The sequence below is a fragment of the Ursus arctos genome, unplaced genomic scaffold, assembly GCF_023065955.2.
Source record: "Ursus arctos isolate Adak ecotype North America unplaced genomic scaffold, UrsArc2.0 scaffold_2, whole genome shotgun sequence".
In the NCBI taxonomy this organism is placed as follows: Eukaryota; Metazoa; Chordata; class Mammalia; order Carnivora; family Ursidae; genus Ursus; species Ursus arctos.
Genome location: NW_026622874.1, coordinates 40,559,474 through 40,571,786, shown reverse-complemented (window position 1 = coordinate 40,571,786; position 12,313 = coordinate 40,559,474). Strand labels below are relative to the sequence as shown.

The window sequence follows — 12,313 nt, the reverse complement described above, 5'->3', positions numbered from 1 at the left end:
TCTCCTGTTCTCCCAGCAGCCCCATCGCAGCACTTCTTAAATGGGGTGCAAGCACACATAGAGTCGCATTGAATCGGGGTATCTCCGTGGCTGCACACACGTCAGTCACCGTGCGGTCCAAACACGAACGGGGCCAACGAGGCTTCCAGGATAAGACCAACCTCAAGATGGGAGCTGGTCCTGCAGCATCCCCGAAGTGTGCGCGATCTGGCGCCCCTGAGAAATCCTTTTTGATTCTGTTGTCAATCCCAATACCCCTCTCCCTTTTTCCATTAACTAAAGAAAATGAACAAATCACTTGGCCAGAGTCCATTTTGAACAACTTTTATTATACGTTTAGTGTTCTCTATACAAAAGAAATCAGTTTTTTTTTTACAGTGATTCCAAAAAAAAAATTCTGAATAATTTGGCCTTTTCATTGCTCATGCAGTCAGTTTATAAGTCCACATATTAGATGGTCCTCCGCGGCCCGGAAGTCTTCCCTGCTGAAGGTCGTGCGTGACGCGCTCCGATCCGCATCTGTCGCCGACAGCGTGGGTTAACGCAAAGTAACTCGCAAACAGGAAAGAACATGATGTGAGAGGGGTTAAAACAGGGTCTGCGTGGAGACTTAAATCTTTAACCAACGGAAAAAAGATCAGACCACTCTACAGGTGTGCGGGTGTGCGGAAGGGCATGGAGACCTCAGGAAAAAATATCCCCCCTGGAAGGAACAACGCGGCACGGTGTTGGGGGGAGAAAGGGGTGTGCCGGGGGTGGGGGGAGGCAGGACGAGAGGTCCTCTGGGGCCAGCGTGGGCTGGGGGTGGGACCGGGACAGAAGGCGGCCACGTCACAGGCGACTGATGCTTAGCCCCGGGATGAGTGAGAAGTTGGCAAAGAGCTGGGAGCCGGGCAGAGGGACAACACTGACTGAGGGTGTCCAGTTGGGGGGATCCGGGGGAAAAAAAAAAAAAGGACAGGGGCAGGGTCATCCGATCGGCATCATTTTTGAAAAAGAAACAGAATAGGGCACAAAATTCTGGATTTCTTCTCCCAGATTTTTGTGTTTATTGCTTCACTGAACTCTTTCTGTGTGCTGACCTCCATCCCTGCCACCCCTTGGCGCCCCGTGGCCGGGGCCCGAGGGACGCAGCCTGCTGGGGGCCCCGAGTGTCAGGCCACTCCAGAGTACAGTCGAAACTTCACAGTGACAAACACCAGTCAGCTCCTCCCCCGCTCCTGGCCCGGGTCTGCCCCGCACGGCTGGCATCCCCAAGGGCTGCTGCACGCGGACTGGTCTTGGCCTCGGAAAAATCCTTTGTGTCTTTCATTTTGGGAGGCGTAGAGGGGATGGGGGAGAAGTGATAAGAGGTACAGACGGAGTGAAGTTACATCTCTATGTCCAAGGAGGTCCCTGCGGGGAGGTGGAGAACCCTAGACGAGGACAGCGAAGGCCGGGGTTCAAGCCCTCCCCTCACCCTGATTTACTCGCTGAAGGACCTGGGACAAGTCCCTTCCCCTCCGTGGATCTTACTGTCCTCGTCTGTACGAAGGGTCCTGTCCATGCGATCAGCTCTGTGGTTCCTCCGCACGCTGCGGCCTGAAGCTGTCCAAAGCGACGCTGCCTGGGCTGAGCCCGTGTCCACCCTTAGCATCACAGGACTCCTGTTTAATACTACCGTGTTGATAGAGGTGCACTGGTTCGGGGTGTGGCCCGAGACACTGCTTGGTGGGGGTCTCGTGGCTTCCCTGGGGGGTGCTTGTCCTGCCCCTCTGATCCTTCTCTGAACCTGTCTTGGGAAGGCTGTTCTCAGCAGGGGAGAGAAGGAAGGACGCTGCCCGGGCTTGGCTGGGTGGCCTGGCGACCGCGGCAAGGTTGGTTCGAACTCCCATGGGCTGGCCCCTGCCTGCTTTAGGGGACAGGGCTGCCAGGAGTTGGGCTCTGCCTCCTGACATTTCAAGCTTTTTGTTTCATTCATGCGTCTCCTCCTATTTTTTTTTAAATCTGGGACCTCCTACGTGCTTCTCCTAAGCCACCATGCGAAGCTCACCCAAGATCCACCGGGTGATTTCTTTCTAGCAGACATGTGTGTGTTTGGCAGGGGCTGCAGGAGTGGTGACCAAGGTGTCACGAATGGGGAGCATGCCCTGTGCCAGCATCAAAAGAACCTGCTGTCTTCCCACTGAGAGCGGGGCAGCCTCCCCTCCTCAGTGTTCGTGAAGCAGCCTTGCTAAGACTGGGGCAAAGCGTGTTAAGTCCCCCCTGGTTCCATCCCCCGGGCTGTTTGTGACTCTCTGTGGCTTGGCTGGGATCCTGCAAAGGGCTCCAGGACCCCTTACAGAGCCTCTGCCCCGGGCTGTTTCTGGGGAAGCTTCCCCCTCCTTCGGATCAGATTCTTTCTTTCTCAGTTCTGTCTGCAGGAATCGCCCAAGTGGGGCCCAACCTGGGCAGCCTCTTTGCCCCTTGCCCGAGCTGCACACCACACCCCATGCAGCCCTTCCCATCCCCTCTCAAGCAGGTCAGGGTGTGAATTCACCCTAAGACAACGTCATAATCTATATCATTCTCCCCTGCTGTGCACGTGCACGCGGATGCGGCTGTGCATGGGGTGTGGGCGGGGGAGGCAGCCCCTTAGCTGGCAAACCCACACGCGTCCTCAGCCCTCTTCTAAGGTTGTGTTCGGGGAAGCTATGAAAGCAATACCTGGCCCGGGCTGCAGATACCCACTGCAGGGTGAGCAGTGTTGGCACTGGCTGCCTCTTGGACAGGTGGACGCTTCTCCAGACCTTGGGACTTGCCAGGAAGGGGTGGACCAGATGCCTCCCACCTCCCTGGGCAAAGGCAATGCACAAGGGAAAGAGCTAGTCTGGTTTTCCCTTTACCCGAACCGCAACCATCCCTGAAAAGCATGGTGAGGAAAGTAGGTCCCCTGCACCGAAAACCAGGCAGGGTGGGAGGCAGCGGTCCCCGGGCCCTGTGAGTGCTGTCCTCCTTAGATGCTGGCCTTCCTGCTCCTTCAGGGGGCCCCTGCCCCTCAGTGGGGAGAGGTATTCAAAGGAGGGACGACATAGGGGAGACAAAGGCATCAACATACAGACAAGTTAAGCAACTTGCCCCGAGGGGCAGAGCAAAGAGGTTCAGGAAGCCAGGACCGGTCCTCGACCCCACCCTGCCGGCTCTGACTGCCCGTCCTCCTCGGCCTTGTGGAGCCTGTGATCTCGCTGAAGCTTCTCCCTTTGAGCCTGGAGCCATTGGTGGCTTAAGCACTCAGGGTGCTCGCCACCAATGCCCACTGTGTCCTGAGTCTCAGCTCCAGGACTGTGAGCCCTGGGAGGGCAGGGGCCACACCTGACTATGGCTCAGAGCCCGGCTCAGACTAGAAGTTTGAGAGTGTCTCCTGAGCCCACAGCTCTGGCGGCTGAGCACAGCAGGTGGGACTGAAGCATGGGCAAAGGGACTTCTAGGGTCACTGCAAGATTCCCCCCCAACAGCCAGGCAGGTGGGAGCTCCAGTGGTGTCACCATCTCCTGATACCGTGGTTGCTATGTTTTCAGGGGGTTGCTTGAGGGCCCCAGCTGGCAGGGGGTGCGGGACAATACTGCTTTCCTGCTAAGCTGGCTGGGCTCATGGAAAACAGACTTCCTCCTCCTGGAACGGCTGCTCGCTAACCCTGCCATCCATACACCTCTCGAAGCATCTCTGCTTGGGGAAAACTGGTTCTCCAGGCTCAGGTTGGCTCGTGCCTGCCAGGAGGGCTGGGCGGCGTGGCGGTCTGGGCAGCGCCTTGCCACGTGGCTGCCGGCACTGCCTCCCTACACGGAGGGAGATGGCTCAGAGCTGGCGGGACACACACGATGAGCAGACAGGCTGAGGAATCCTCTCTCCCCCAGACCCCATGGTGGCAGAAGCCCTTCTGCAGCCCTTGGCTACGCGGCAGGGGGATGGGCACTGTGACAGCCCACAGTCCCCTTACCCTACGAGCCTGCCTGAGGTGCACTGAGTTCACTAGTGTGGGGGGTGTCATGTGGAGTGAGGGGCCCGAGACACTGACTACTCTGCTCAGATCCAGAGTGTTTTCTGGAAAGTCTGGTCCTTTAACTCAGTTTACAGGCACACTTCCCCGACATTCCCTTGAGGGACGCTGGGCTTGGGTGCAGGAATGCCCTGCTGTATGCAGGCAGGTGTCCGAGGAAAGCCAGGGTAAGGGCTCCCTGAGCTCACTCCTAGCCCCCCGTTATTCTCCCTGTCCCCTTTCACCATGAGAGAGCTGCCCCTTGGGCTTCTGGGCTGCCAGGCTGGCCATGGCATAGGCCAATTACTTCCTCTCAGGTTCAAACAACGTAATTAGCTCAGCTCTGGGCTATGGTTTCTTACCTGCAGACAGAGTACGCGTGTCTATGGGCTTGACCTTCGATTGACTGATTATTAAGTGAGGCAAGCATTGCTAATACCTTTGTGGCTTAAACGTGTGGCAAACGATGCTTTAATTGAGCCTCTGAAGGACACAGCCCTGTCCCTGCCCCAGCCTGCCGGCAAGCAGCTGGACGCTCGAATCAGAGGCTGTGCCCGTGGCAGGCAGTCCGTTGCTGGGGGTCAGCTTCACCCTCCCGAAACCGGCTCGAGCTGCGGGGACAGCTACCGGTCGCTCTCAGCTCAAGATCTCTCTCTGAGGCTAGGTACCTTTGGTTTCAGAAACGGATTAGGTGGGGAGTCTCTGAGTACTGCAGTCTGCGAGGGTCTCCGGCTGGGGCAACGGGATGCAGGACACGTGTTGAGTGGCTGTTCTGGTTCTGCGGTGACGTTTGCAGGGGCCGCCCCATTCTTGAGACACACATTGCTGGAGGCTTCGAGGCTTGTGGGCAGGGGCTGGGAACCTGGGAGCTGCAGGCCAGATCAGAGCTGCGTAAGGCATCCGGAGGGCGCGGGGTCCCCAGGCCAGGCTCTCCAGCGTGGTCAGCGTGGTGTTCTCGCAGGCTCTCCTGAGATGTAAATACCCCAAGGAGAGGACACACTGGTTCGGTCTTGTGGCACTGTGTAAAACACTACTTTCAGTGTCTTACAGAACTGACCGAGGAGATGCTATCTGCTGGAGACGAGAGGGGGAGCAGCACCTTACACCCCCAAACACACCAGCAAAGCTTCCGCATCACGTGGTTCCATATCTGTGAGGGTTGCGGCGGGGTTCCCTGACCAGGTGGGGGGCACCCTCTCCCCTCAAGGCAGCGGGCATGGTCCTCTCTCCCACATCCTGGGTTTCACTGATGGGGAGGAAGGAAGTCCAAACCCAGCCCTTTCCTTCTCTCCTGAGGTGAGCACAGCTCCCCAGGGACCAGCCGCCCGGTTTCCTTCTGCTTGAGGAACTCGGCCACTGGAGTCGTGGCTCTTCCCATCAGTGGCCGCTCCTGTTCCTCGAACTCCTTCAGAGCCGGTGCAGCTCTTGTCTGGGACACTCTGGAGGAAGGGGCAGGGTGAGAGCAAGGAGCAAGAGGTAAGCCCACCTCCTGACTGAACCAGAGCGAGGCAAGGAGGCCTGCCCACTCTCTCCCTGCCAAAAATACTGTTATTTTCCAGAAAGGAGCCAAGCCCAGCTCAGCAACTGACAAGGCCAAGGCGCATGGGTTGGGGGCCCGGGGAGGCATCTGGCGAGAAAGGCATCCTTCGGAAATACATTGGCCCGGTGGCGACGTGAACACAACAGCTTTTCTAGATGTTCTTTTACAGGTCAGTCCTTTTGCCTGTCTGGGGTAGAATCCACCGATTCTTTCTTTGTCCAGGGACATTTCTTCGAAAGGAAAAGAAAGTGGAGACGCTGGGTCTGGGTGGGGAAGATGCACAAAGCAAAAATAAAGACAATGCGAAGGGCCGTAACCAACGGAAACCGGTGAGTGTGTGTGCTGAGGTCAAGGGCGGGCAGGGCAGTGGGGGTGGAAGGCTCAAGGTGGCCGTGAGGCAGACCAAAGGGCTGGGCTCCCTCCAGCTGAGCTGAGCCAGGACTCTAGCGCTTCCACATGGTGGCACCCCAGGGGTGCGGGGGGGTCATCGGGAGGGGGCTTGGGGTGGGCTGGGCGGTCACTGGTCCTCACAGCTTGGCAGACCCCCTTGTTGTACCCTTGTCCCCGAAGGTGGTGGCTGCGTGGTAGGTCTGCGGTGGCTTCATCTCCCCCTCTCCCCTCCTCCCACTTGCAAAATAGTGGCTGTGCCCTGGGCGGGGGCGTCCGTTAGGCCAGAGAATAGATGGCGTTGACAGGCGACGTGGCCTCTGAGCTTTCATTGCCCTCCGTCTCCTCCTTGTCCTTTTTGACCGTGTACTGGCCGATGAAGGACCCGTCCTCGTTGAACTGCCCCTCACCCCCCTCGCCATAGTCCACCAGGCTGTCGTCACTCTCCTGCTGCTTGATGGTGCCGTCCAGGGACGTCTGGCTGCCCTGCAGGGGCTTGTTGTCCTCGTCGCTGGCCAGAGAGAGACAGAGAATCAGGGCCTGGCCCGGTCCAGTGTTGCTGAAACCCAGGCGGGGTAGCACCGGGCTGCTGGTGCTCATGGAGCTTATGGGCTACACAGCTCAGAGAGGGGAGCACCTCAGGGGTCACCAGTCAGCGCCCCCACCCCCGCCGGCCCTCCCTGTCTGGCTGCATCACAGAAGGGAACCCAAGGCCCCGAGAGGACAAGTGTCTTGTCCAAGGTGAGGTGGCAAGGCGGTGCAGAGCCGGGCCTGGAGCCCACTCTTCTGGACTCCCGGTCTGGGGTCCTCTTCATGACGCAGGGGACAGCCACCCCACAGGGAGGAGGGCCAGCCGTTGTGAGACGAGGCAGGATGGGGTGGGTCAAGGAGCTGGGGTGCTGGTCCCACGTGCGTCACTGTGTGGTTCTGGGGTCTTGGGAAAGCCTTCCTTCTCACTGGGCCTTAGTCTCCCCATCAAGAGGGGCTGAACTCGCTCTGACTCTCTGTGATCTGTGTGGCCCTGTCTTGAAAGGCTCTGCCCTTGACAAAAAGCAATGGGCCTGGGCCACGGAGAAACACACGTCTCCCCTGCCTCTCCCTTCCTCACCTTGCTGTGGTTTCTGGCTGCTCTCTGCTTTACCGATGAGCAGCTGCTGTTGCTTGGGGCCTCGAGTGAAAGAGGGTGGGATGAGCGGAGGGGCACACGCAGGGGTGTGTGAGGCCAGCAACTGAAGACAAAGCCCAGCAAGGCTCTGATCCTGCCCAGCCTCCTGGGAGGCCCCCAGGTCCTGCCCTTCGGCCCCTCCTCTGCAAGGAGAGCTGGCAGGCTGGTGGTCAGAGTGGCGTCCACCTGCTGGGATGCCTGCAGTGCCCCCAGGAAGCGAGACCCCCCCCAGCGGCCGGGGTCTGCTCAGGCACCACATCCTTTTCCCTGGCTGCCAAATGCTCTGCACTCTAGGCTCCGGGGGCGGGGGGGGGGCAGGAGCTGCTGGCTGCACTTCAGAGGGGAGACGGCCCCCAGGCAGGAGGCAGCCGGGCCGGCAGTGGGAGTCTGGGTCCCAGCAGGCAGCGCCAGGCAGCGCGGGCAGACACAGAATGTCCCCTCCCTGGCCCGCAGGCCACTCTTGGTCCTTCCTGGGTGTGTGTGTTGGGGGGACACAACCAACTGAATTGCCATGAGAGTGGCCAGTGCATGTTGGCTTCTAACAGCGGCGGTGGACAGAGACAGCTGTCAGGGAAGGACCCGGAGCCTGAGCGCGAGCTGGGCATTAGTACATGGAAAGCTATCAGCCCCTCCCTCTTGTACCCCATTACCACGGCCTGTGTTCTCTGACGGTCTGTAGGGCTGCACTCAGTCTGTATGGAGAGTGGGGCTCACGTTTTGAAAACTAGCAGCTTCTTGCTGGTCTTGGTCCTACTCACGGGTCTTTTTTACACACACTCCCTCCCAGGAGCAAGAGGATTGTGTCTGTGTGATTCCAGTGGATTCCAGGCACCTAAGCCAAATGCAGCCACTGGATGGGACGGGCCCAGCCTGGGTGGGGGGGCAGAGGGAGTGTGTCTAGTGTGTCAGTTCTTACAGAGAAAGAGGATCTAGATCTGGAAAACAGACCTCTTCTAAGGGAGCTTGAAAGAAACCAGAAGGACTAGGGGGTCCCCGGTCTGGTCACCCGTCAGCTCATCCTCCGAGAGACCCTGGAGACACAGGTGGGCAGACGAGGGAGAGAGCAGCAGAGAGACCCACCAGGGAGCTGCTTCCCTGCGAAGCCAAAACCGAGGCGGGTGTGGGCGCGTGTGCGTGCGCGTCCGTGGTGCGTGGGTGTGCGGGCCCGCGGGTGCACCTTTGTATGTATACCCAGCCTCAGTGTGGGTGCGGCAGGGGCGTGGGTGGGGAGAAGGCAGATATTTTTGCCCAACAGCTTCGGTGTCTGGGGGAGGAGAGGCGCCTGAGGAAGCAGCTTCTCGTAGCCCAGCAGGTCCTCACCCCTCCTCTGGGGTCGCACTGAGGACCTGGGGGAGGGAGAGCCCCCTGTTCTTTGGAACCGGTGGCCAGGAAATGGGTCTCAGCCCATGGGGAAGATGGGCCCTGCCAGGGGTGCTGAGGACCGTCAGGGAGGGGCTCTCCTGCTTCCCTTTTAGGAGGCCCTTGGAGATGTCGGGTCTGGGTGGACGGCTGTGGCCCCTCAGCCTGCCGATGGGCTCCTGGCTGGGTAGTGGCTCTGGGCTGTGGGCAGGAGGGCTGTGGGCAGCGTCTGCCTGCCTGCCGGGCGGCTGCTGAGCGGAGTGGTGGAGGCCGAGGGTGGGATAAGGAGAGGTCAGGGGAAGACGGGGTGATCTCGCCCCGAGAGTAACAGGGTGGGGGTGGGGAAGTAGGGTCCTGCTGAGAGCATTTCCTCCCGCCCGCCTTGCTCTGGGAATGAGGCCTCCATGACCCCCCCCCCATCATTCCTTCACTCAGGATATGCTTGCCATCAAAATGGGAGATTACAGCTTTGTCACACGAGCCGCAAAGGCCCGTCGAGATCTGAGGGCTGGACTGTGACGTTCCCCCGCTGGAAGTCAGGCCTTGCTCCTCCAGCTCTGCCACCAGCTCCCTGGGTGGCGAGTGTGGGTGGGAATCCTGGCCAGGTCACTTCCCCGTCTGGGCCTCAGTCCTCTGACTTGGGACAGGCCCCGACCAGATGCCTCTCCAAGACTAGTTCTGGGCTCGGGGCCAGACATATCATTCAAGTTCATGAGGAAAAGGTCTAGAACGCCCCGCCCCCACCCCCAGCACTGCCCCTCATCTCTCACGGAGTTGAGGTTCAAGACAATACAGCTTCGCTGGGTCCCTGTCTTCAGGGTTAGGGTCGGGGGTGGGCAGAGAGGAAACCAATAGCTCATTTCACGGCCACGGCGTTCCAGCGTCTGCTTTCAGAGGAAAGAGGTGGGAATGCCCATGTAAGGAGCTCAGTAAACTGGAGCCGTGCAGCTGGATGACTGGGACTCGACTCCATATGAGTGTGCTGGGTGGTGTCCCCCCTGCCGGGAGGCGGCCCCATCCAAGAGCCAGTGGTGACAGCTGGATGGATGGTGGAGTGGGGACCAGCAGCCGAACAGATCACCCACCTGTAGTCAAAGGAGCCGTCCTCTTCTTTGGGGTCCTCGGGGCCCAGGGGAACATCCTTCTTTTCTCGCACTTGGCCAATAAGAGAAGCAAAGACACAGACATGGTGATTACAGGATCCTGACTGCAGAGTCAGTGACACTCTCCCTTTCAACGAGGCACCATTGATGCCTCCCTTGTTCTTGCTTCTTGCGTTTAACCAGCTGTCAAGTGGACACCCCTGTCTTGTCCTCACGCCCAGCGTTTCCACACCTCTCCATTGACAACGGAAACTTCCTTCCACCTGGCTCCCCAACACTTGTCCGTGGGGTTGCCCCAAAACGTCGAACGGATGTGATGCTTCCTTCGGCACCGTTCTTATTCTGCTCTGTGGGATAATTATCTGTGCGTGGTTCGTAAAAGCCCCTAGCAGAGTGCCCTGGGCGGAGGGCATGCTCCGTACGCCCCTTCTGGATGGAATATGCTCTCGTGTCTATGACCTCACTAGTGTGGGACTCTCTTCTCCCACAGCTCTCTGTGGTTTGCACACCCATCCCAGGCCCTGTCTTGCTGGGCTGTGATCTTCCCGCCTTGCCTGCTGCGGTGGCTTGAGGGAGAGATCATCCCTCCTTCTCCTGTCCTTAGCACCCAGCACAGAGCCTGGCACACGGGGACACTTACGCAAATGACTATGTATCCTGCCTGAGGTAAAGGGCAGGATAATCTCCCCCATTTTAGGAGAGGGAAACCGAGCCCTTCAGAGCCGAAGAACACGTCACCTAACTCACTAGGAGCTGAATAATTAAGTCTAGAGTGAAGGCTAGAGCCCGGGCCTCACAGTTTGCTCATCCTTCTAGCAGACTAGGGCCTTACCTTGCAACTGGAGGGAAGGAGGTAAGCTGTGAGAAGAACTTCGTAGAAAGGAACGCTGTCTAAATGGGAAAGAAAGGCTCAAAGCTCATCTGATGAGTTGGGCCAGGGGGTGAGCTCAGTAAGGCCACTCTTCTCCCTGACTCTGGCTTTCTCTTTTACAGGAGAAAACAATCCCAACACAGCACAACAAATGAAAGAAAACGTCATTCGCCGATAAAGAATGATAATTTCCTGCCCTCCCTCACAGACATCTCCCTCACTTAAAGCAGAGGCAGAACTCTTTCGAATCCTAGGGTCTGAGGGTATGTAGGCGGGGGAAGGAAATAAAAGAGAATCCTCTCTCTGAGTTGAGTTTTAGGGGGACCCTGGAGGAGGACTTGTTCAGAGGCAGGGAGAGGCGGGCATGTGGAGAGCACAGACTGTGCTTGGCGATGGGGCTTTGGGGGGCAGGGAGCAATTTCATTTTGCAGCCCAGCGTGATTTTCACTCGCTGGGTCATCCATTATCCTGTCTCCTGTCACTCTACCCACCCTGTCCCAGACAGATGGCTTTGTTGACCCTGTTTGAAAAAACAATCAATATTTCCAGAAGCAAGAATGCCAGAGGTCCTTGTCCTTGACCTTGGTTTGTCTGGGCTGGTGGATCTTGAGGCCCCCAGAAGAGCAATGGCTCTTTGGGACTCTAGGGAAGCCCACAGCTCTTTACCAACGGGGTCCGTATCACTGCAAGCCACCCCCAGCCCCCCGCTGCTCTTCGAGCAGGAGCTCCTGACCCTCTGCCGGGGGGTCTGTCATGACAGCGCAGTCACCGAAAGCCTCTCTCATGGGCGTGCTTCCTCCATCCAGACCCTCCCTTCTCTGTTCTCTCTCATGGTTAGAGAAAATGCCTTTCTTCCTGCCTCCTTCCTTGGGACACAGGACCCTAATGAGATTCAGGCTGAAAAAAGCTAATTTGCCGAGCAGACGGCTGGTGAGTCAAGGGGAGGGAAGGTCATTCTTAATAGGAGCCAGGGTTCCTTCTATCCCCTCTTTGGAGCTGCCGGGACCGTTCCATCCGCCCACCTCAGGCGAACTTAATTAACTCAAGTGCTTTCCGGCAGCTCTAAGATGCACGGACCAGGTGAGAGGACTCTACGTCCAAGCTTGGCAAGGGTTAGGCTCACTGGGGGAACCGAGCCCCCTGGATCTGGACGGGGAGCCGGTGGCTCCCAGGAAAGCTTGCCGGCCGCGCTCCCCCAAGCCCACTCGTCCCATGCATCCTACCTGGGTACTTGCCACCTCTACTCCTCTTGATGAAACAGACGACAAGCAGGATCAGCACCAAGAGGGCGATGGCACACATGAGCCCAATGAACCAGCCCTGGGTGGCGATGTCGGCCTGGTTGTTGGTGTAAGCTGGTGGGGAGGGAGGGCCAGAAGCAGACACGTGAGTGATTTCCCTGGGTGGAGGTGAGGAGGGAGATGTGGGGGGGAAGAATGGCTATTTCATGTCGGTGTTCCTCCTGGAGCCTTATGCTACCACCTAGCAGCCCTCTGGCCCAAACCACCCTGCTCCAGGGACAAAGAGAAAATAATTAAAGAGCCAAGGTCCAAAGGTCAGAAAAGAGGCGCAAGAGAGGGATACAGGGAGCAGAATAAGCAGCAGAAGGCTGAGCAGGTCCTTTAGGAAGGGGAAGTTTCCTAAGAACGGGGCATGGCATTCTTGCAGACCAGATGGCTGGTCACAGCCGGGCGGGGATGGAGGGAAGGCCAAGGATTGGCCCTGGAGGTACGATTCCCCATGAGCGAGCCTGGGGTGAGGAAATGGGACTCTGCTACCCATCAGGGAACGGGGGCCGTGGTGACGTTGCAAAAACCTGTTCTAAGAACACCTTCACAGACCTGCACAGGCCCCGCACAGCAACTTTTCCCACCAATATGGCCCCGAAGCCAAC

General features: G+C 58.4%; 1 protein-coding gene across 5 annotated transcripts in view; it reads right to left on the bottom strand.

Moving 5' to 3' along the window:
* Nucleotides 1-308: 308 nt before the first annotated feature.
* The window catches only part of NFASC (neurofascin), a 95,667-nt gene continuing 83,662 nt past the window's right edge, over nt 309-12,313 (bottom strand). For all 5 annotated transcript variants that reach the window (XM_057315330.1, XM_057315325.1, XM_057315326.1 and 2 more), the window contains 3 exons: nt 11,643-11,774; nt 9,531-9,600; nt 309-6,432 (listed from right to left, as the gene is read on the bottom strand). In XM_057315330.1, the coding sequence (XP_057171313.1) occupies nt 6,201-6,432; nt 9,531-9,600; nt 11,643-11,774 (434 nt within the window). In that variant the 3' untranslated portion in view covers nt 309-6,200. The remainder of the gene's footprint in view (nt 6,433-9,530; nt 9,601-11,642; nt 11,775-12,313) is intronic.